The sequence below is a fragment of the Cuculus canorus genome, chromosome 7 (genome assembly GCF_017976375.1).
Source record: "Cuculus canorus isolate bCucCan1 chromosome 7, bCucCan1.pri, whole genome shotgun sequence".
NCBI classification, from domain to species: Eukaryota; Metazoa; Chordata; class Aves; order Cuculiformes; family Cuculidae; genus Cuculus; species Cuculus canorus.
The window spans coordinates 30,882,830-30,902,965 of NC_071407.1; the positions used below are offsets into that span (position 1 = coordinate 30,882,830).

A 20,136-nucleotide genomic window follows, 5' to 3' on the forward strand; every position below is an offset into this window, starting at 1 on the left:
CTTAAATGCACTACAGAATCCCATCGTGTCCATGTTTCATTTTTATTTGTTAAGCATCTTTACTTTTCTGTATTTTTCTCCAGCAACTATTCCAGGTCTTTAACAAACTTTCATGTTTTCGTTTTCACAATTCCACGTGGAAGCAGAGTGTTTAACCACGAGACATTAAACTTTCATGTCTCCTATCCAGTTCTCACCATGCTAATTAAGAAGATACTTTTCTGTAATTATCTCTCTCTTCAGTGACTCATCATTTTCCCTGGCTTATGGGGACAATCACAGCAGCAGCTCCCCCCCTGAATTAGTGCAGTGCTCCAAGGAGAGGGTTGGGTTTCCTTGGCGTGATCTGGGGGTATTGGAGAGGGAAGAGAGGGCTCGTATAGAAGCAGCAGTCCTGAAGCAACCAGAGGAGGGGAGAGGGGCACCTTCTCTATCTAAAATACACACTAAAATGTGTTTGAAAGTCTAGCAGTTGCTCCACATTCATTTCTTCTCATGTACTTGGTTGCCGTTATAATTTCCTCTTCATCCTTTGACTGTTGCAGCCATGTATTTTAACTTAAATTACTCATCAGATGCATAGATAAACACAGAAATATGATCAAAGCTGTTGCCCAGTTATAGAAACTAGTTTGTTAGGCAGAAGCAGGAGGTGTATGTTGACTGGTAGATTACCTGGAAAGGGCTAGATTTGTGATTAGGGGGTTGATGTATTTATGTGAAGGAAGGCAAGTAGACATTTATGTGTTTGCAAAGCAATAGACTTTGCAGCTTGTGTGAGTGAGTGTCTATAAAAAGATACCATGAGCAAAACAAAGTTTGTCTCTGGCTCTCCTGGGCATTTATGAACCTTCTACGGAACTTTACATGAAGCGATGGACTGAATTACATCTGCAGCGTAGTCTTAAGCATCCAATTTAAAAAATTTATATTTCTGACTAGCAATGAAACATCACTTTGATTTACGACATCATTAGGGGAAATGGAAGTGAATATGGGCTATTGAATATTTTCTTGCTGGCATAAGCCCTTTTACAGAGTCTGTTATGTAGGGTGCTTGTTATATGGTGTTTTGACAATTAACGTTTTGAGATTTTTGAGATGATCTCATCTTATTTACATTTCATAGTAGTAAACATTATCTTTGTAGAGCCACAGCTTCTATTCTTGTCATAGTTTGTTATAAAGTTCTTTTGATGTCATGGAACAGTAGCTCGGGTGGCCTTTCCTTTTCATATTCATGCTGTTTGCGTATGCCTAGGAACTATCGTCAGGTGCCTTTGCATTGTCTGGAAAAATATAATGTTCTTGCATGGGTAAAATCAGTTATGTAGGAGTTTAGATCTAAACTCCATTACATAGGAGAAAAGCAAATTCAAATAGTGCTTATCTGGTGGAGGTAGGGGGATTAGACTGTAAATAAGAGGGCTCATAACACACACAGATAACCTAATGTTGTTTTACATTTAATCTCAATTACTTCTGATTATTATTATTATCAATTACTGACTGATGTAGAAATAAATATTTTAAATTGCAAGTAATGCAGATCTTAAAGGTAACAAAAAAAATCCTATGCAGGGCTTAAAAGGAAGAGAAAATTCCTGAGTGTTCTGTCAGGCTGTGCATGGCATAGAATAACCTTGAAAGCAGCACAGAAAGGAGCATTTACAAGTTTATCAAATCATCTGTAGAATCATTTATTTTCTGAGTAATTCCGCTGGGGTTTTTTTCCTACATTTTTATCTTCATTCAAGACCAGAAAAGGTGTGGATGCTCTTACAGTAATCACTCGACAGGTTTTTAGCAGAGAGTCAGAGGAGGAGGATGGACAAGCAGAAAAGTCATTTATGGTGTTGGAACTTCTTGTAGCCACAGAAGTTGATTTGCGTTCGTACTATAATACTTCTGTGTACCAGAAGGAAAGATTAAACTTTTTTCAGTCACTTTTTACTTTCTCCATGATTTGAGAGAGAGAGGTGTTTGGTACCCCTGTTCTGTTCTTACAGACATTATTCGGGTTTGGTTTGTTTGTTTAAGTATCAGAGTATCTGAAAATACCACTCGATGAAATTAAAACTTGGGGTTTCACTGCAATGCTCAATAGAATCCTTTTTTAAAGAAATTTCTTCCTTCAGCAGAGTATCGACTTCCCAAATGCAAATCCTGATACTGTGTGATATTTTTAGCAGCAGTGTTTATTACCTTCCAAAGCCTTTAATGCTTGAGCAATTTTTACATGAATATGCTGCAAAATCTTCAGTGAAGATGGTGATACAGCCATGAAATTGGAAATGGAAGCTTTGCAAGATGTCTTCTGTTCTCTTGACAGAATTTTATGTATCTGTTAATGAATTTAAATGACAGAATTATATCCACTGCATTATGTGATGCTCTCTAGCAATATTACATTTTGATAACAAGTATTATGTAGCCTTGTCTTAAATAATTGATTTGTTTGTACTTTTGGTTTTGACAGGGGAGTTTTGTTGCATGCATGACTGCCATTTTAAGGCAAATGGAAGACTATCACTACGCTCATTTAATCAAGACTTTTGGAAAGATGAGGTCAGATGTTGTGGTAAGTTCAACATGTTTTATCTGTCCATAATTAGCTTAGCTTGTGTTCATTTTTTCCTGTTACTATTTGTTAAATATACTTGTAATGTATACAAATGTGTTTGACATTACAGATTTAATATAGAAGTAATTAATAAAGCACTGTGACTTACACATTTTCTGAATTTGCAAAGGACAAAATTAACCCTCCTGGCACACGCAGGAACACAGCTTGCCTCTGGAGCTGTTCAATATTTGAAAAAGTAAGCGCTGAAACAGTGGATTTAAGGCAATGAAAAGAAACCATTAGGAAATAGTAGTGCTGAGCCATTACTAAAAATCTGTTTTGTTTAAGGAGAGAAGGGAAAAAAAAACCCCAGCTTTCTTGAGGAAAGAAACTTGCAGTGTTAAATCTTCCAGATGTCCCATTTCATTTGTTTAAATAGCTTTTACTTACAGAGCCACTCACTTTAAATTTTATACAAAACATTTTAACCTTAAAGATGCCCTTAGTTTTTAAATAAGCAGTAATAATTGAAATTTGTCTTCTCAGAGTCATTCAGTAGCCTAACTAAGCCAGCAACACAACTTAATTAGAGCATAATAGAAGAGAGTTTATAGCTAAGGAGATAAGTCTCTAATGACCTGAAACTATCATTGCCATATGGGAAGTGCGTGCTGCAAAGTAGCGACCAAACTCGTTGGCTGAGATCCATCGATTAGTGGATGACCTGAAGCCTCATCAGCTGTCTTACATTACCCGCTCTGGTGCTGGAAATTGTTAGGTGCTTTAGGCAGCCTTCAACTGTAGTTTATCCTAAAGGGTGGCTTTCTTAGGTACCCTTCTTCCTTCCAAACCCAACAGAACAAAACCCGGCATCTTTCCTTTGTGTAATTTTTTTGTTTGGACTCTCCAGTTTGCATTTATGTCTTTAATTTTTGTTCTTATTTCTGATTATATTCTGCAAGATCTGAGCTCTTTACCCCACGCCAGCTTTCAGATAAAGTCCTAGAGCCACTGCTGCTCAGCCTGGTTGTACCTGATCTGGCTTTACTAAAGTACAAAGCTAATGATTTAAGAAAGTGAAGACAAAATCCAACTGCAAAAAAATTGCATATGAAATCTCAGTATAGGAAGAGTTGCTTCCCACTTACTTTGCTTTGGGATCTTGGAGCACTTCCATGAGTAGTTCTCTACAGTTGGTTTTGCACTACTAATAAGTCATTCCCAAGCTAAATGCAGCTAGGGGAGTGAAAATAATGTTTTTTAACACAGGGAAAAGAAATGAGTGTTAGGGTTAATCTAGCCATATATTTCTGTGCTTTCAAACAGTTTCAGGCCATTTGTCTCTGGAAAAGGCAAACCGATTACAGGGTTTTACATGGAAAACCATAAAACCATTTGCTCTGAAAACATGTAATGAAAAAATACAGAGAGAAAAATACTGGTTAGCAAATCTGTGATTAACCTAATGGCAATAAAAGTGTTTATTTTGAAGTCTTGCTTTTTTGGTCTGAATTGTTTGAAAGGTGGTTGCATAGGTCAGATCTTGGTGAAAACAAGGGAGTAATTATGTATTTGAATTTTTGCAAGTGGTTTATTTATAATTGGTTGTTTTAAGAGTTTGATTTATATTCTATGCAGCGCACTGGGATACATGAAGAATTACTTCGTTCTTTTGTCTTGACTCTGTATATTCATCCCTTTCTGCATGTTTTTGTGTTGCATAGTTGGAATTGCTCTGGACAGTTAAAATTGTGTTTTCCATCAGTGTGTGCACTGTTTGACGATTTCTGTTTCTGCCACTTGATTGTGGTTTGCATTAGCAGATACAATAAGCTGAACTTGGTCAATTGCTGCAACGCTTTTTATGTCTTTAATTAAAATGTATCTTTTTAGTCTTTTAATATTGTTGTTGATTAAAGGATAATATATGCTAATGGGCAATAAAACGCATACAAACCTGGTAAAACATTAAATGGGTAATGTGTTAATGGTAGATAATGGTACCTTAAATTGACTTTGGAATATGAATAATACAAAGGAAGGTGTGGAATGTGGAGGTACTGTGCCAATACATTATGAATCTTGTGGTAAAAGGAAACTACAGTGCATAAACTGATTTTCCTTTTTTTTTTAAAAGAAAAAGAAAAACAAAACTGAGTTGTCATTTAGGACAAAAGGGTGAATATATCAATATCAACCCAATTTCCATGTTAAAGAGAAAAACTTCTTTAACCTTTTCAGTGAGAACCAAGAGGGAGGTTGCTCTTCTCATAAGTATTTCTTCGTATATGAGATTTCACTTGTAAATTTGAAACCTACATCTTGTTCAGTATTTTATATTTCCCCATGAGAAATTATGCCCCGTGAAGCTCTCTCAGGACTATTGCCTGCTTTACCATTATTTGTGCTTTGATTTAAGCTTTCCCGTGTTCCTTCTTAGGGCTTTTGCTTTCTGTCTTCAGTGGTGGGATTCTACTGAACTGTACTGCGTGTGTATATTCCTCAGTACAGTATGGTTTGGGTGGGAAAGAAGCCATTCTCTATGTCTCTGTTTAACTTTTCATGCTTTCTCCATTTCTTTTTAATCTGACAGTTTTTTGAGCCAGTGCCCTTTGACTCACCCATTACACTCGGGTGTTTTCATTCAAATCCCATGTCCCTACGTATGGAAGTAATGCCTGCATTTCCTATTACGGGATTTTCAGTTTAACCACAAAGGCATAAAGAAGCTGTGACTTAAAACTGAAACTAGATGAATTAAAGCAGAAATGAATAGTTTTTTCTTAAAAAAAAAAAATACAAGAAAAAGGGAGAACATAAGTGAAGCTGTGGTTGCTTCTTTACTATTGGAGGCCCTTTAAAAACTTTCCTTCAGCGTGTGGCTTGCTCAGCCAGAAATTTTAAGCCTGATGTTGGAACTGCTAGAGGAAACTTTATGGCCTGTGTTATTTAGGCATCAGTTTTAGATTGTTATAATGGTCTTATTTGGCCTCAAAAAATCTTACAAAGGATGGAGTGAGATAAAATTGGTCTTGTATCTTTGCAGAAAATATTGTTTAGGTTCATTAAGGTATTTTTGTTCAAAGAGGAGTTTCTTACTGTCAAGTCTGCTATCATCCTGAGATGAAACATCATCCAAGATCAGTGAGGTTCTTTCTGGGACTCACTGATCTCTCTCCCCTTTTTACTTGGTAAAATTTATATTCAGTTGGGACACATGTGGTATTAGTTGACAAAAAAAAAATATATGCTAATGTTTTTCCATGTGGAGTGTCTCAGAAGTATTCCTCCCTAAAGGTATTCAAGACAACATCTGGGAGTCAGTGAAGTATGTGGAGAGACAAACTCTGTAGGGTGTTTTAAACTGCAATTTTCTGCACCTCTGTTTTCTTCCCCTTCTCCTAATATTTTGCACTTTGGGTCACAGCGTATGTACATTGGTGAGTGTATAGTACATCCTTTCATGACAAGCTTTGATTAACCGTTGATGTAAGCAGGTGGTTTTATGGCTCGAAGCAGGCTCTTCTTTGTGAGATGTTACGTTGAGAGTCACGGGGGATGCTCTGTAGTGGTGGGAACCTGCAAAGGCAGCACACCCAGAGCCATCCATGGTGGAGAGTGGACTTCCCAGAGACACCCTCGTAGAGCAGCGCAACAGAGGTTAAAATGTTGTCCTGAAAAGCTGTGGCTGAGCATATTTGACTTGTGACTGCTGTACCTCAGGACTCAGCAAAGGTGAAATTTTCATTAACTGGGCATAAAGTGTTTTCATATCAAGTTCCTACATGCTTTAGCTGGTTATTTTTCCTAAGCTTGAGAATTCATCAAAGAACCTCCTTGAAATCTAGGTCACAAAAAAGGAAATGGTGATATAGGTGTGTCGGGGTGTGATGCTCAGCAGTCCAGGAGGGATGGAACTGTCTAAGCCTCCTCAGTCATCATCTACCCAGTTCCAGGACTGAGCTTACACTGTTTTCTTTCCGTAATTGGATGGAAATTGTGAAGGGGTCCTATCTGTTGTGAATTTTGCTTCCTTGGGATATTGAATAGGGTTTGTGTTTGTAATTGGATAGAGATCAGGAATTGAAGCCCTTGCTCTTTTAATACACCTTTTTATCATTTCGTTATGTTCAGAACAATTTGTTCTGCTTCTAGGTATACTGAGAAAAAGCAGGCTTTATAACAACACAGCATGATAGCTTCTCTCTCCACCCCCACCCCTTAAAAAAGCTTGTTTTTTCTCGTAATATGAGGTTTATTCACGTAAACCATTTGTTTTCCTATAAGAAAGGTAAAATGATGAGAGTGCAGTATTACAAATGCATAGAATAGAGTTAAGCATCAGAAGCTTTTTATGTAATCAATAATTAGTTTGGTTGTTACAGAGCATTATTTAAAGTAGCTGTATGAAAGTAGGATTATTAAAATGTAAATATCAGTAGATTAAAATGTAGAGCTGAATCAGCGAAGTAGGTCAGATTGTTTGTGGCGCAACCTCCAGGGTCAGTAACGAATGCAAGTCATCAACAAAGTATGTGAAAATTCATCCACCGTCACATGCAGCTTGATCAGCAGAGTGTGCAGAGGCTCAACAGCTGAAATGGGTGACAAATAAAAGTTTAAGGTAGGGTTTGCTGCAAGAAATAAGGGAAGTATACATCTGTATTCATAAAATATTAAGGGGGGAAAAAAAAAAAGCACAGTGAGCTCAAATCTGCCCTCTTGGATAGGTGATGACCTTTCCCATGGTGCCACTTCCACTGATGTTTCCATAATTGAGCTGTGAAGCAGCGGCAGTAAGAAAATCACTCGATACCTGCAGCTGTAAAAAAGCCCACGCTCGAATGAAATACTGTGCAGTGCTTGGGCAGCAAAATATGCAACGTGATTATTAGGAATTATGTAACTCTTTCAGCAAAATACATGAAGAATGAGCAGTAAAGTATGCAGTTTGATCTCTTAAATGAAGACATATTTTACTGAGCTCATGGAGTGTGTGTCTGGGATAAATTTTGCCTTATGCAAGAGTAACATCTCATTAACCACAAGCAATTCCAAATTTTATCTCAATCCTATTAATGTCAAAACATCTTTACTGATATTGTGTTTTTGGGAGTGATTCTGGTAAAATAACACAGGAGTTATTTTACTCGTACTATGTATTTTTTGCTTGAAATATGTTTTTCGTGCTTGCTGATGCTCTGTTGGCCCTCTTTGGACTGAGTTCTCTCCTTGGGTACCAGGAGGGGGGATGCAAAGCATCCCCAAAGCAACCCTTGTGCCATGCACACGGCAAAGCTGAGTAGGCTGGAGATTCACGTTGCCTTGTGATCTTGATGTTGTGTCCTCAGGATCTCTGCAGCTTCCTGCTGCCTGCCCGCTGTGAATTTCTGAGCCAGGAAAAACATCTTAACAGAACTAGGAATCAAAAGATAAAATGTGACGAAGAGACCAGCTCTTACACATGAGGAAATACTTACGAGAGCAGTAACTTCATATTTGTTTCTCACTGAAAAGGTTATATAAAAACCAGCCTTAGTTAAAAGTCCAGTGAATGTAACATTTGGGGTTTTTTTGTTCACATTTGACATTTTAAAGATGAATGAGATAAATACCATTACTGAGAAGCTGTAGCAAAGGAAAAATATTCTAACCTTGGAATAAAAGTTCATTTTTATCTCTGTGTGAAGTGGATCAGGGACTTTTTGCTTTAAGTTATTTTTCCCCCTTTATCTTTTCTCTGAGCATTTGATATTGCTCAAATTGTTGGATAGCAATTATAGATTCCTAAATTATAGAAGATGATTTACATTGTAAAGTACACGAGGTTTCTGTTCCAAAGAGATGTTTGTTTATATCAATGTAGAAATAAATTGGTTTATGCTACTAAATTAACTTTATTCTGGGTCAGGTTCACTTGCAGGAGCAATTACTGCTTCTGCATTTAGGGAGAGTCTCGCATAGTTTCAGGATGGCCAAAAGAGAACCATTGCTGCTGCTTACCCCAGATCAGGGTAACGTGCACCACCATGCTTCCCTGAATTCAGTTTTGAACTAGAACATAGATATTAAAAAAATTCATAAGCTTGATTTCAGGCTAGGGAAAATTTCAGGAAGGTATTAATGAGGAAAGGGAAAACTCATCAACTGACTCCAGGGAGTATTTTTAGAGTAATCATAAAATTAAAATTAATATCTTAGGTTTTTTTTTTTTCCCTCTTTGCATGCTTTTAACAACTTCAAAAGGTCCAGGGTATGCGCGGCATGTGTTGTGATGTATGCTGCAGTATATGCTGCACAGGAAGGCACTGTGAGACTTTGTCTATGGTATAGAAAAAAGATTATTTTTTCAGCAGAAACTGCCTTCAGATAACTGGCAAACAGTGCTTGTTTCTGAGTAATACTGTGGGTTGTTTACAATGTAGGATTACTATTGTCATCATTTCTGAAAAGTTTAAATACAATCACTGTAGGATTTATGTACATCATATATAAATATGCCTTAGCAGGATTTATGTATGTTGTATATGAATAATGGCTTTTTTATGAAGCAGAACAATAAGACAGCTTTTGAATCAAGTCATTAATAACTGACACTATCACTTGCATGGTTTTTATATAGAGAAGGGTGTTCTTTTCCAAATATTTTCTCTTCTTTTAGGATTTCCTGATGGAAACATTCATCATGTTCAAGAATCTCATCGGGAAGAATGTCTATCCCTTCGACTGGGTTATAATGAACATGATGCAGAATAAGTAAGTATAGAGGAAAAAACACTGTAGCTTTCTGAGATGGCTGTTACGTGTTTGATCTGAAACCATAGTGTTGCTTGGAAACAGTAAAACAATGCAGCAGCTAGATTGGGGTGGTTTTTTTTCCTTCTATGAAGCAAATAATTATTTAAAAACTGGCTTTGGAGGTTGCAGGGCAGTGTTCAGTGGCCTGGTTTAGGACTCTTGAAGTCCACTACAAATTAAGGGTGGCATACAGAGAACCAAAATTTTTGGAGCAAACTGCAAATGCAACAGGAGCCGTACATGTCTTATAATAATTAAATGCATTCCTTTAGGGATAAATGGTATGTTTTGCATATGACTCAAAAAAACAGTGGTTTTCATGTGCTTACATGGAGTTGTATGTTCAGGGGTATTTTCAGTGGTATTAACAAGAAAGAATTGAGAATGCATTTTAAACCCAGGTTCCATCACCCTGTAAATGAAGAGACAGGCTGACAATGTTTCTAATCCCCGGTTTTTTGCTCAATAATTGCAGCTTTGTTATTTTTTTGAATGCTTTTGTGCAGTATTTTATGTTTGTGACATTTATTAAGTGTGTCAAATGCTTTTATGTGTACTGTGGTGAAAGTATAAGGAAAAAACATTGCATTTACTAGTTGCCTGGAGAAATCTCTTCTGTGCTTACTGGTAGCTGCCATGGCTATAAAGTTGTCAGTGTTTACTTATATAAAATCCTGACCCACAGTTCCTACTCTCGTTATAAAAATGCACCGTAACTTTAATCTTGGCTTCTGAAGTCTCCTTAACCACCTAATAAAATCCCTTCTTAATAAATATGAGTTAGGAGATTCAACCATCTTTTGAGTTATACCTACCCGTGGGTTATGGATACACAATTCTGCGTGGCTGCAGCTTGCAAAGCACCTGCAGTTTTAAATGAAGAGCCCTTCTAGGTTAGCTGATGAGATCTAAAGCCCATTGAGTTTCTTTTTTATTTTTTGTTAATTTTGAAACTGATTTTGGTTCAAGAACTCCAACTGTCTCAGTTGTTGTGTTACAGTTTATTTGGAAACCCTCACAACATACATTACCTGGCGTCCTTTCGAACAGGAGAACACCTCTGTGCTTTGCAGACTCTTTTAAGAGATTGAAATATGGTTGAGAAGGACTGTGTTTGGACACTATTAATGCCATTTAACCAGTGACACAGCAATTACTGTGCTGTGAATAATATTGCAGTGACTCTTTTCCCCAGATGTAAAGAAGATGGCTATTCCTCATACTATCTTCACAATATTTCCAAATGACCTCACAGTGTTCGTTTGGGTGGAGATTTGACCTCAATTATTATTTTTTTTTTTAAACTGTGGAATTATGGTCATAGAAATGAAAGAGCAAAAGTATAGAAAGAGCTTTTCCCTCCCCACTGTTTTTTCTTTAAAGGACAAAGCCATCCCTACCACGCAGTTCCTCGCTCTGAAAGTTTGAAGTAATACAAAGGGTAATGCAGAGATCTGCAGTTAGTGTAGGGCCTTTGATTTTCTGATCCTTAAAAATAGTCCTGTCTTTTTCCCATGCTGAACATTAAGTCCTGAAGAAGCAGAATGGGGATGTGTTGTTAAGATCTTTCTTACTGAATAACCCCAGTACCCGTGGAGTTTTTGAGTAGCATTTAAAGTGAAAAACAAAAAAGTTTTTCGAGTCTTTCTAGTGTTGATGGGTATCTGCAGAAGTGCTAAGGGGCGTTGTTCATCTCCAATTTACAAGTTCATTTTCATTACACCAGCTTATTCGTAAATGCTCCTGAATTGATTTGAGTGCTTTTCATTTTTCTTGTTGAAGCTAATGTAATTTCCAAATCTAGAAAGCTCCATTGTGAAGTAACTTTCTCCAGCTGGTCCATTTATTTTCACCTCTAAAACTTTTATTGAAGTTAGGGATATTTAAAGAACAAATCCTGTGTTTTAAAGCTACCGCATCCTCTCATCTCCAAACTTGCTATTTTGTGTCACTCTTGCAAAGCATTGCTTTCTGCAGATATAGTATTTCTGTGCCATGAGCCAAATGGAGCTAATTTTCAACTATATCCAGAACATTTCTGAGTTCATTTGGTCCTGTGCATGAAATATATCACCAGATATATTTCTGGTGGATTGCTTGGTAGTGTGAAACAAAGGGAAGAAAATACCTAGCTGGAAGTTGGACCTCTCAGCAGGCAGCAGAGATGGTGCTGAGGTTGTAAGGATGGTGGACTAATCTCTTTGGAGATATCTCTTAACCTTCTTGGCAGAGACAGCCCAGACAGTTCCTTTCCTAGTAGAGGTTTGCTTCCAGATACTTAACAGTGCATTAAAATGTTCTGGCTGGATTAGAGTTGTAGCTACAGGGGAAGAGGGGGGGAAAACTGGAAAAAATGCGAGTGACTGCATTACAGGGATGTTCGCAAAGGCATCTCTAGTTAAAATTTAGTACATTTTCTATTGTACTGAAATAAACACATAAAAACGTTTTTATATCTAATGAGATGATTGTTATTTTTTTGTTCTTAGATGTGCCACTTAATTTTTGTATTTACTGACTTCTCGAATCTAATGAAAGACAGCATTTATTGTTTTAGCAAATAAATTTGTTAATTGAGTCCAAGATTTTGAATGTCAGTGGTTTAATGTAATCCTTTGTTTTGTCACCGATATGTTTAAGATGGTATTGGTTTGCTGGCTGCTGGTCAGATGTGGCAAGACACAGTAGTCACAGCGTAGGTTCATCAGGTGCTGTGCAACGTGAATTGGCATAGTGGGTAAAAGAAAATATTATTCAAACTGATGCTATGGCTTTTCCTTTCACTGGCAAATTTCAGTGCAAATCAGCTACTTTTGTACAGTAAACAGCAATAGCCAAGCAGCAGAGATGGAAAAAACTACTGATGACAGAGATGGATAATAGACCGTAGTGCATTACAATTGGAATAGCTACTTCTAGGAGAAGAGCAAGAAACACTATTTAAACCAAAAAGCTGAATGCCTAAAAGGCCAGTACCGATCAGCACAGTACTTTCAGGCATGGTTGATTGAAAAGAATATCCAAATAGTATTTAATAATTAAGTCTTCATATATTGGCCTGAAATGGCCATTGCTTTTGGGGTAAATCTAAAGGCAAGAGAAGACACAGGGGCAGAAAGAGCAGAAATGGTCTTCAGATACATAAAGATTTGCAGCCGAACAGATGGGAATAGCCTTTTCATGGACGTGTTGAATTGTGTAAGAAATGCTGGTCATAAACTGTGACCAGAAACATTGAAGTTCAAGGATGGGGGAAATATTCTAGCAGAGAGCGCTGCGGTGGATTGCTTGGGATCTTGTGACGTCTCTGGCAGCAGAGGTATTTAAGAACAGTTTGACAAGCATCTGTTAAGATGCCAATTATAATTTAGGGAAAAGGGGAATAGACTAAATGATCTCTAGAAAGTTCTCTGAGCCCTGTCACTCCATATTGTGGTGGATGCTGGGTGGGTGGGACTTGGAAAGAACCTCTGCCGTGGCAGGTAGCAGCATGTCTGTAGGTCTGCAACGTTGGTTCAGTAAAGACTGGTTCTGTGCTTTGGCAGAGACTCACTGCCGTGCTCAGCTGCCCAGGGGGCCATGCAGGGAATCTGCTGCCTTTTATTGTTTCACTGCCTGCCTGTATGGTGTTTTAATGACTATCGGTCACTCAGCGCTATTTCTCCATGGTGGACTAAGCCAGGATTATGTCTAGTTTAAATTTATGTAGCTTTTCATCTGTTGGGTTTTCTTTTTCAAAGGGAATTTTTAAGCCTGGTAAATGCCTGGCGAGTGATTACTAAATGTATCCATGATCGGTGCCTAAAAATAAGGATGAGCTAAGACAACTATAGAAGAAAATGCTGTTGTAGTTCTAAGTAGTGCTCTTGGAAATTTATAATAATGCTCTTTAAGATACTTGGGTACCTTTAAATTACATCTGTTGTAAAGTTTATATGTGTTCCCATTTTCAGGAAGAGTTATTTCTTTTAAGGTAGAGGTGTAATATCATCGGATTAGAAAGAAGTGTTTGTATCAGCTGAGTTGACAGCTACTGTGACAGCTGCTTTGTAGCAAACCACCACATGCTTGATAATGAAATTTAGGCCTCATCTTCAGCCACTGTGGTATTTCTGTCACTCAGGTCTCTGTTGAAAACTCCAATAGCTGTGTTTAATAGTTTAGTAGAAAAGGGGCTACAGGAAAGCTGGGGAAGAGGTCTTTGTCATGGAGTGCAGGGACAGGGCAAGGAGGATGGTTTTAAGATGAAAGAAGGGCGATTAAGATTAGATACTGGGAAAAATATTTTTCCTCTGAGGGTGGCCTCTGGCCCGGGTTGCCCAGAGATGTCGTGCCCCATCCCTCGGGGTGTTCAAGGCCAGGCTGGATGAGGCTTTGAGCAACCTGATCCAGTAGAAGGAGGTTGGAACTTGATGACCCTTAAGGTCCCTTTCAACTCAAACCATCCTATCATTCTTGGTTGGCTTGCAGCTCCTGCCACCTGGCCCTCAACGATCTCTGCCCACTTCCTTCTCAAAGATGTGGCACTAAAACTAAGTTTCTGCTAATGTCCGAGAGTAGCAGGTTCCCTGCGTTTGAGTGGTGCCGTGTCGTTGAGCCCACCAGTCCCAAGTAAATCCTCCCTTGGCCATGAAAACTAGAAACTTTATAATTTCTAAACCTAAATCAAAAATCTAGTCCAAACTTCATCTCTCCGGGCTAATGAGAGTGCAGAATATGTGATTGCAAAAGAGCAAGTAAGGAAAATGGCCTTCCTGTTCCCAATCCCTACAAGGAGTCACAAGGTTTTCCTGTGTTTTGGGATAGGGACAAGGAGAGGCAGATTCTTCATTCCAGAGAAATGCAGGGAAACGCACTCAAGGAGTTATAACTGTAAAAGTAGTTAAAAAAAATAACAGGGATTTTGTATAGTTTACGGTTTTTTTTCCTTCTAAATCATGTTTAGAAATGATTCAGAAATGTTTTAGAAATTGTTTTTAACTTCTGTCAGAAGCTGACAAGCTAAACTTAGGTTCCTCTTAAGCACATAAGTCAGAACATGAAAATAGTTCCTCTCTACATTTTTGTAAATGAAAATAATTTAGTCTTTGGTCTTACTTTTGGCATTTGAGACAATCGGTTCCTTTGGTAGACCTTATGATATATTAATTTGTAGCTTCTGCTTTCATCTGCAGCTGTTCTGGTGGAGGCTGAGCTGCCTATGAAAAATGAATTTGATGTTTTGTGTTCTATTTTTTGTGTCTAATGTCCACATTTACATAAGATACCTGATTATTTTGCCTTTTGAAGTCAAAGAAAAAGGGATGAGATGCTTCTCAGTGAGAATGAGTCTTCTTGTGCCTACTTAATTTTTTTCAGAGGAAATATATCTTGCCTTGCGGAAGGAATCTGGCAGGTGTTTTTGTATCTGCTCCCCACTGGTGCTGCATTGGCTTTGCAGGTGGGTGGAGGGGTATTTCCTCCTGAAAACCCAGTCCAGAATCTTACTAAATTTTCTGTATAAAAAACGAAATTAATTTGTGAAGAGGAGGAAGAAGGATCAGGGGGATAGATCTGGTAAAAGTGTACCTTTTTACTGTTCCTGGAGTGTTTATTTTTGGAGCTTCCAGGGAAATGTAGGCTGTTCTGTTCTATGTTTGTGATAGCGGTATCTGTCAGATTTATACTGCGCTTTCAGAATTAACTTCAGCTACGTATGTGACTATCTATCAATAGTGTGCAAACACTGAAGTGGTTATGAACTGAGGCAAGTTTTGCGTAACTGTAAACCTTAAAATGTAGTACAGGCTTCAGTTGCCTGAGAGTTATTCTTGCTGACAAGTAACCCAAAGCCAAAATAAAATTTGGTTTCAGATTATTGAAATTTTGCTTAATTGCCATGATCTGCAATGCTTTATACAAGTGTATAGAAACAAAACCACTAATTTTTTTTAATAAATGTGTGAAAGTAGGCTCTTTTTACTCACATAATTGACCCATCAACCATCAACTTGCATCTGTCACATTAGTTGCAAGTGCAAAAGCTCTTATTTAAAATCCATCTCAAGCTACTGATGGGTGAGGGTGTGGTTTTTCACAACAGGGAAAAATAGTCCGGAAGGATGACAAAGCTTCTGGATAGAAAACTACAGAAAATGCAGGAATACAACTCAGTTTTGCAGAATGTCAAGTACGATCACACATATGGGGTGGGGGGAGGAAGCACAAGAATCTTTGAAATCATTGCTTCGTTTTCCAACCCCCCTGCAGATAACAGTGTTCGAGCCTACGTGCGTACCATTTTCAAAGAGAGTATTGGTAGGCATGACTTGAAAGCTTGCACTTAGAACTGGGGCACTGATCATTAAAATATTTTCTTGATATGTGTTCTTATGGAATATGGTAACTGTTTTACATTTCCAAATAGGATATTGTGATTGATAAGGTGTTTGAAATACAATTATATTTTAGGAGGAGAAGAACTGTGTTGCTCCAAGAACAGTCTGAACAGTGGGAAAAGCTTTGATTGGAAGGAATTTGTGCTTGTTTTCCTGACTATAATACATTTCTTAATAGGCGTCTGTGCTCCCTTATTTAGAAAGTTTAAGAGTCCAGACACGCAGGTTGAACCACAAAATAATTTTATTTTAGGGATGGAATGAAATAAGACTTCAAATTTTGTTTTTCTTTAGTGCAAAATATTTCTCTGCATAGAAAAACCTCCCACCTTTTACCATATATATATAATTTTTATATACGTATAAATTTTCCAAGTGTGTAACTTTCTTAGGAGACAGTTTTCAACATTAACTCATGTGGCCAAAAGTTTGGTTTTCATTTGTAAATGAAAGAGATGAATGCACATTGATAAATTGTGTACAGATGAAATTTCTGTACATGGAGGGATTTTTTTTTTTCTGTCCATAAAACCTGGTTGCATAATGTACTGACCTTTTCAGTAAAGACCTTGCAGGAGTTTTGGTTTAGTATTGTACCTGTCAAATTAACTGGACCTAAGAGTAAAATGAATGTCCTTGGCTATGTTTAAAATAGCACGGGGGAGTGGTTCTAACTTAAAAGGCTGAGATTCCTTGAAGGAATATGCTTCAGTGAATGCTCTTTTCCCTTGATGGTTTCTGTAGCAGGAGGAAGGGAAGCATCCTGTGTAGCATCTTGTTTTATCCCAGCCATTTCGAAAATGTTGGTCCTACCATTGGTGGTAGATTGATAATGATACTGTTGTATTTATGAACAGTTTGGGAGTTGGCAGTCCACTGGATTTAGTGGATCTCTTTTTCTCTGTTATTTCTGTAATCTGTGATATTTATGCTACAGAAGTTAAATAGCAGTCTTTGCACCAGTGAAGATGCCAACAGTGGGCACGTATGGGTGCGATGTCGCAGCCATCTCCCAGCCCCTCAAAAACATCTGCTACTTCTCTGCTCCTCTTGTCTGTTTGCATCATGATTAGTCTTTTCTGGGTCTAGAGGTGGAATAGTGATTTCCAGGACTAAAATAGTTACCATTTTGATCATTATTATGTAGTTTAAATTATGGGTTTCATGTGTTTGAAGACATACGTTTGTTTTTTTGGTGAAGGCGTCCTGCAGAGGTGAGGAGCGTGGGCTTGGGCTGGGTGACTGTGTCAAGCATCTGCTGTGACTCTGCTTGTTCTGTCTTTTATTGTTATCCTTCCCTTGACAAACCTACTTTTCTCTCCCCAAAGCATGAATGGGGTTTGCTCTCCTCCTAGGAATGTAGATGTCTGTACATCTCTCAAATCAGGTCAAGGCTGTTGCAGATGCATTTCATCCTAAAGCACGAGGAAGATGATGTGTTTAATTTTGCTGAGGAAAGAATGGTCCTTATTCACTACACACTTCAGAAATATCACTGTGGAGCATTAGACTAATATGCGTGTATTCATGGCTTAGTCGTAGTTAACATCTTCTTAACATACTTCTGATATATTCCATGCCACTTCAACCTTTTATTTGACACAAGAAATATACAGTGACTTTAAAGATAATATATTTTTAGAGAGATTTTTCTTCCTTTCCTCTGTTACAAGGCCTTTCTTAAGGTTTAGACCTGGCAATATTCCCATTCATTAACTGGTTATCCTCCTTTGAGTGGTGACAGGTTTAATCCTTTCAAGACAATTTGGATGCTAAATTTGTCTTACAAAGCCTGATAACTGTAAGTTATTTGTGAATTTAGACTAATACTTCATCCAGTGGACTTCCCATGTTACTGCTGTGGCTTTTATACACAGGGTATTTCATGAGGCTTCACTGGAAGGGGCAGCTACTAAACAAAGAGTTTGCCCAGTTGCTCATTTTCCTTGCTATATTTTACCAACTCTTAAAATATTTGTTCTCCAAACAGGTAATGAGCACTTGAGAGGCACCTCACAGTCTGTTGTTTTCAGAAGCAGCCCAGAAGTGTGATATTCTAAAGGAAAAATAGGGCATATGAGCTCTGTGCAACAGAGCAAAAGTAGCACATTGGCTCAATGGTTACAGTAAATAAAAGAAAGATAACATAGCAAATAGGTTTTTCTTCCTCAGTTTCTGGAATCATCATCCACAGTATGCTGTGAATGTCTGGGTTTTTTGTGTTTTTAGCAAGATACTATTAAAGTCAAATAATTATTTTGGATGTTTGCACTTTTTTTCCTCGACTTGTATATATACAACGTTAAGAACTCCTGGGTTTAATATATTGTTTTGAAAGAAAGCTATAAGAGGTTATTAGATGAAATGTCATGATAATTCTCTGGTAAAAGTCTAACTGATATCTGAAGAAGCATTGCCAAATTAATTTCAAATGTAAAAGCACGATTTGCATATTATTTTCCCTCCTAGAGTCTAAACCTGGGTTGTCATTAAAATATGTTGTGAAGATTGTACTCATGAACATATTATACCAAGCAATTTATTTATCAGTTTGATTTTTATGATATTTTTTGGTTATCAAATGGTGCAGGTCAAGAAGAATTCGATATATTCTGCACTGAATAGAAGGGAATAATACATTGGTACTTATTTGTTTTGTCTGGTTTGTGCTTTAATTCTTTCAGGAGTAGCACAAACCCTTAGCAAGGTTTAATTTACATTTAATTCAGGTAGATCCTTTAGTGGAAGACTTCCTTTAATATATAGTTTTCTAATTCTAAATTTTCTGATTATAACAAAAAAAAACCTATCTGTAATTTTAAAATTTAAATTGTGTTCTATAATTCCAAATGTTCATATTCTATTTCGCTGTCTGAACTCTCGGAAGACCCCAGTGTGCAGATTTTCAAAGTTTATCTGTATATAAGGTTGAGGGAGGTCAGTTCTTGAACATTTGAATTCACATTATTGTACCAGTGTGGGTGTTTGGGATGAAGCTGCGTATGAATATTTGCTTTCTCATTTCATGAAGCCTTTGGGAACATGTACCTTACAGCTTTATTCCACTTTGCTTGGCTCCTTGCATTCAGTTGTGATGCCAGATCAGTCTTCCTCCCTGCAGCACCAAATTTTGTGGGATCTCCTGGAGAGGAGTGATTGCTTTCTTGGTTTCCACAAGGAAAATTAAGTATCAGTCATAAATGTGGAGGAAAAAAAAAAAAAAAAAAAAAGAGAAAATTATGATGGTATTCTTTGGTGGTGGGAGTCTAGAGACCGTTTAAGAGCATCCTGGTTCGCCCTCCTCCCATGGGGCTGAGGCTGGGTGGTCCAGGACTAACAGGATCACTTCTGCAAGAGTACGCCGCTCTGATGGGGACAGGGTTGAAGCTAGATGGCATCTAGTCCTCTCCTCCCAATTCATCAGACTGGCTGTTGGCCAAAAGAGTGGAGCCCTTCCCTCGTGTGCTGTCCTTGTTCTCCCTTCAAGTGGCAGGACCATGTTCCCTGATGCAGCATCTTTTCCCCACGATCTCCCTGTGCTGCACTATTGAATGAGATTTCTCGCCATCTTCTATTTAAATCCAGCTCCAAATTATCTTATCTCTGGTAGCAGGGGAAAAGGTTCTTTCTTATCATAGTGCAGATGGCCTCGTGATGTGTGCAGCATTTACACAAGGACACCAAAACCCACCTGAACGTGCTGTTCCAGTTACTAATCGAAGTTCTGGTGCTCTGACAGGCAGCCTGTACTCTGGGGCAACTGCTCGAATCCATCCGTTCTGCATACTTAAACAACAGCATCAACTGCTGTCCACATCGCATATCCAAACACGAAATTGCTTCTTGCTTTTGGCACAGAACGTATGGCACGAACAAGAATGTGTGAATAGTTGTTTCTTATAAAAGCAGCAGCATGAAGTAGGTAATTAAATGAAGCTGAAGGTGTTAAAAAGTGTGTTAGAAAGACTCGATTTTTACTCATAGTAAAAGCTGGTGTCATGTGTTGTCTGTCTTCAACACAGAAGGTGTAGTGATTTTCACTTAAAATCGTTATTTTTCCATGTCAGCTTCATTTAAGTTAATAGTATTGCACATTTTAAAATATCTAGTGAGTGAAGCATGCGCTGCTTTTTCACACTTGAGTTTTACTAATCTTTTCCAGTATTAAAAAATAAAATCAAACGCCACAATATTTTAGTTTTTAGAAGTAACTGAAAATGTTTATTTGTATATTATAAAAGGAAGTTAAGGCTTAAGTGCTTCTCTTGGCTGCAGTGAAGATTTTTGTAGCTAGCTTTGAAATCAGATTGTAAATTCTATGGCTTTGACCATCATATGGCAACTTCATTATTTTCACCCCATAGAGGTGGGAGAGAAAATGGCCTTTTTGGCTGA

At 37.8% G+C, this 20,136-nt stretch overlaps 1 protein-coding gene across 2 annotated transcripts in view; it reads left to right on the forward strand.

The window, feature by feature from the left end:
• Positions 1–20,136, forward strand: part of DOCK1 (dedicator of cytokinesis 1) — a 321,093-nt gene that overhangs the window by 182,481 nt on the left and 118,476 nt on the right. For both annotated transcript variants that reach the window (XM_054072202.1, XM_054072203.1), the window contains exons 28-29: positions 2,480–2,581; positions 9,228–9,322. In XM_054072202.1, the coding sequence (XP_053928177.1) occupies positions 2,480–2,581; positions 9,228–9,322 (197 nt within the window). The remainder of the gene's footprint in view (positions 1–2,479; positions 2,582–9,227; positions 9,323–20,136) is intronic.